Source organism: Malurus melanocephalus, unplaced genomic scaffold (assembly GCF_030028575.1).
Source record: "Malurus melanocephalus ecotype Western Australia unplaced genomic scaffold, MMel_1.1 scaffold_808, whole genome shotgun sequence".
Classification (NCBI taxonomy): domain Eukaryota; kingdom Metazoa; phylum Chordata; class Aves; order Passeriformes; family Maluridae; genus Malurus; species Malurus melanocephalus.
This window is the reverse complement of record NW_026624040.1, coordinates 62,165-65,729: the sequence shown is the minus strand read 5'-3', so window position 1 is coordinate 65,729 and position 3,565 is coordinate 62,165. Positions and strand designations below refer to the sequence as shown.

The 3,565-nt window shown below is 52.5% G+C and overlaps 1 protein-coding gene across 1 annotated transcript in view; it reads right to left on the bottom strand.

Moving 5' to 3' along the window:
* Positions 1 to 2,612, bottom strand: part of LOC130585008 (complement component receptor 1-like protein) — a 23,805-nt gene extending 21,193 nt beyond the window's left edge. Inside the window, exons 1-3 of the mRNA XM_057385307.1 lie at positions 2,526 to 2,612; positions 1,697 to 1,828; positions 1,021 to 1,209 (exon numbers count right to left, since the gene is read on the bottom strand). Of these exons, the coding sequence (XP_057241290.1) occupies positions 1,021 to 1,209; positions 1,697 to 1,778 (271 nt within the window). The 5' untranslated portion in view covers positions 1,779 to 1,828; positions 2,526 to 2,612. The remainder of the gene's footprint in view (positions 1 to 1,020; positions 1,210 to 1,696; positions 1,829 to 2,525) is intronic.
* Positions 2,613 to 3,565: the final 953 nt, after the last annotated feature.

Genomic DNA, 3,565 nt, shown 5'->3' with positions numbered 1-3,565 from the left:
ATATCCCCTATGGAAAGCCAAGGATTCATTCCCACAAACTGAGCCAGGGATGGATCAGAGAGCTTCAGATCTCTCTCCAGGGAAACCAAAAATTCCTCCAAACCAAGCCAGGGATGGATCACAGAGCCCAAATATCCCCTCCAGGAAAGCCAAAAATTCATTCCCCGAAAATGAGCCAGGGATGGATCAGAGAGCCCCAAATATCCCCTTCAGGAAACCCAAGGATTCCCCCAAAATGAGAAAGGGTTGGATAAGAGAGCTCCATATCCCTCTCCTGGAAAACCAAGGATTCCCAGAACTGAGCCAGGGATGGATCAGAGAGCCCCAGATCTCCCTCCAGGAAAACCAAAAATTTCTGCAAACTGAGCCAGGGATGGATCAGAGAGCTCCAGATCCCTCTCCAGGAAAGCCAAAAAATTCCCCCAAACTGAGCCAGGGATGGATCAGAGAGCCCCGGATTTACCCTACAGGAAAACCAAGGATTCATTCCCACAAACCGAGCCAGGGATGGATCAGAGAGCCCCAGATCTCCCTCCAGGAAAACCAAAAATTCCCCCAAAATGAGCCAGGGGTGGATCAGAGAGCCGTAGATCTGCCCTTCAGGAAAACCAAGGATTCCCCGAAAATGAGGCAGGGATGGATCAGAGAGCCCCAAATATCCCCTTCAGGAAACCCAAGGATTCCCCCAAAATGAGCCAGGGGTGGATCACAGAGCCCCAAATCTCTCTCCAGGAAAACCAAAAATTCCCCCAAACTGGGCCAGGGATGGATCAGAGAGCCCCAAATATCCCCTTCAGGAAAGCCATGGATTCCCCCAAAATGAGCCAGGGGTGGATCAGAGAGCTCCAAATCTCCCTCCAGGAAAGCCAAGGATTCATTCCCCCAAAATGAGCCAGGGATGGATCACAGAGCTCCATACCCCTCTCCTGGAAAACCAAGGATTCCCAGAACTGAGCCAGGGATGGATCAGAGAGCCCCAGATCTCCCCTATGGAAAGCCAAGNCCCAGCCGGACACTCACGTTTGCACATATCACTGGGTCCGCTCCATCGCCCGTCCGCACAGACAAAGGAATCCCTGGTGCGAGGATTCCTCCCAAATCCCGGCCGGCACACGTAGTGCACCACGGAGCCCGGAGAAAACCCCTCGGTGCCCTCCTGAAGCTGCCGGGGCTCCGCGGATGCCAAACGCGGCGGGGCACCGCAGTCACCTGCGGGCACAGCTCCGTCACCAACCGGCAAAAAAGAGAGCGATTTCAGGGCATTTCGGGGCATTTCAAAGGGATTTCAGAGGGATTTCAGGCCTGATTCACCCTGCAGGTCCAGGTGAAGACTTTCAGTGACCCAAAAACTCGAGAAGGGCAGCCCTCCGCTCACCCTCCGCAGCTTCACCCTCCGCTCCTGCTTCTCACTCCTCACCCAGCATAAAGTCCGCATTAAGCATTTCCTCTCCCGATTTAATAGAAATTATCGCTTTAATATCAATTTCGCTTTTTCAGCTAAAATAGTTTTGTATCTGCTTCCCGCAAAAAAAGGGGAAAAAAAGGCAAAGGCAGAGGGATTGTGATCACAGAGATTTACAGCGCCCTCGAAAGGCAAAAGCGACGAGGAAAAAGGAAGTATCCAAGTTTTGTAAAACCCAGGAGAAGGTTTTCCTTCGGGGGATTTCTGTTTTTCCTGAGGGATTCGTTCACGTACCGTGGATGGACACAATGAGAGCAGCAGAGAGGAGCGCCCCAAGGGCAGCAGAGCCGCTCCTCAGCCTCCCCAGGATTGACATGTTTATCCCTGCCTGGAGATGTCAAAACCTTTTTTTCCTGGTCCAAATACCTGTAAAGACAGCAGAGATGCATTTAAGGGTTTTTATACTCGGACCAAGCCCAGCTCATATGAACAGCTCTGATTTCTCCATCCCTGAGCAATTCCTACACCAAAGAGGAGCAGAACGAGCCGGGTTTTAATTTCTTTTCTGGAAACTTATGGGTAAAACATTTTATTTTTAGGAATAAATCTTTTGGAAGTGAATTCCTACTCAGACGAAATCCTGCTGGCGTCACCAGCACAGTGCCCTACCAATGAATTACCCTCAGAGAATTATCCAAGCAAAAAAAGTTCCGTCAGCTCTGTGCAAACATTACCTGAGTCAAGCTGCAAAGCTCGCAAGCCAATCAAAACAAATTGCTTTACAAAACGGAATTTCAGGGCAGTTTGCACTCACCTGGCACCCCTAGGGATCTGTAAGAGTCCTGTCTGTGTTATCATTTATGAGGTTAAACCCTCCCACTGTGCCCCAAATGCCCCAAATACCTTCTTTCCTCCTGGAAATGAGGGTCCCCCGGCTGCTCCCTGCCCCAAACCCAACACTCCCCGGCTCTTTCCCTCCTCTGCCTTTCTCTCAACTCCTGTCACACCTCCTGGGTTAATTTGATTTAATTTGCTGACCTTTGTGCCGATCTGGAGCGGCACAGAAGCTCCAATTCCTTCCCCAGAGYAGCACCGGGAGCTGCCTGGCTGGGAATTCTCTCACCTGGAGTTGTGGGGGCAGGAGATGCAGAGCCCTGGTGTGTTCAGCACTCCGAGGATGGAGCAGGGACTGCTCTGAACAGTCACAGGATGGAGCAAGGATTGCTCTCAGCACTCCAGGATGGAGCAGGGACTGCTCTGAACAGTCCCAGGATGGAGCAAAGACTGCTCAGAACTCCAGGTTGGAGCAAAGACTGCTCAAAATGCCAAGGATGGAGCAGGGACTGCTCTCAGCACTCCCAGGATGGATCAGGAACTGCTCTCAGAACTCCAGGATGGAGCAGGGACTGCTCTCAGAACTTGCAGAATGGAGCAGGGATTGCTCAGAACTCCAAAGATGGAGCAGGGACTGCTCAGCACTCCCAGGATGGAGCAGGGACTGCTCAGAACTCGAGGATGGATCAGGAACTGCTCTCAGAACTCCAGGATGGAGCAGAGACTGCTCTGAGCACTCGCAGGATGGAGCAGGGACTGTTCAGCACTCCGAAGATGGAGCAGGGATTGCTCTGAGTACTCCCAGGATGGAGCAGGGACTGCTCTGAGTACTCCCAGGATGGAGCAGGGATTGCTCAGAACTCGAGGATGGATCAGGAACTGCTCTCAGAACTCCAGGATAGAGCAGGGACTGCTCAGCTCTCCAGGATGGAGCAGGGACTGCTCTCAGCATTCACAGGATGGAGCAGAGACTGCTCAAAACGCCGAGGATGGATCAGGGACTGCTCTCAGAACTCGCAGGATGAAGCAGAGACTGCTCAGAACTCCCAGGATGGAGCAGGGGCTGCTCTGAACACTCCCAGGATGGAGCAGGAACTGTTCAGCACTCGGAGGATGGTGCAGGGACTGCTCTGAACACTCCCAGGATGGAGCAGGGACTCCTCTCCTCCAGCCCCAGCCAAAGGAGGGGTTCTGATCCGCCCACAAGCTCAGTTATGGCCCCATAATCTGAGAAGGTTCAATTCTGCAGAAACCAGAGCTGGCTGTTGCCCCATAAATCATTAACTCCTCCCGAGCAAGGAGGAAGGAGTTTATCCAACCCACAGAGCA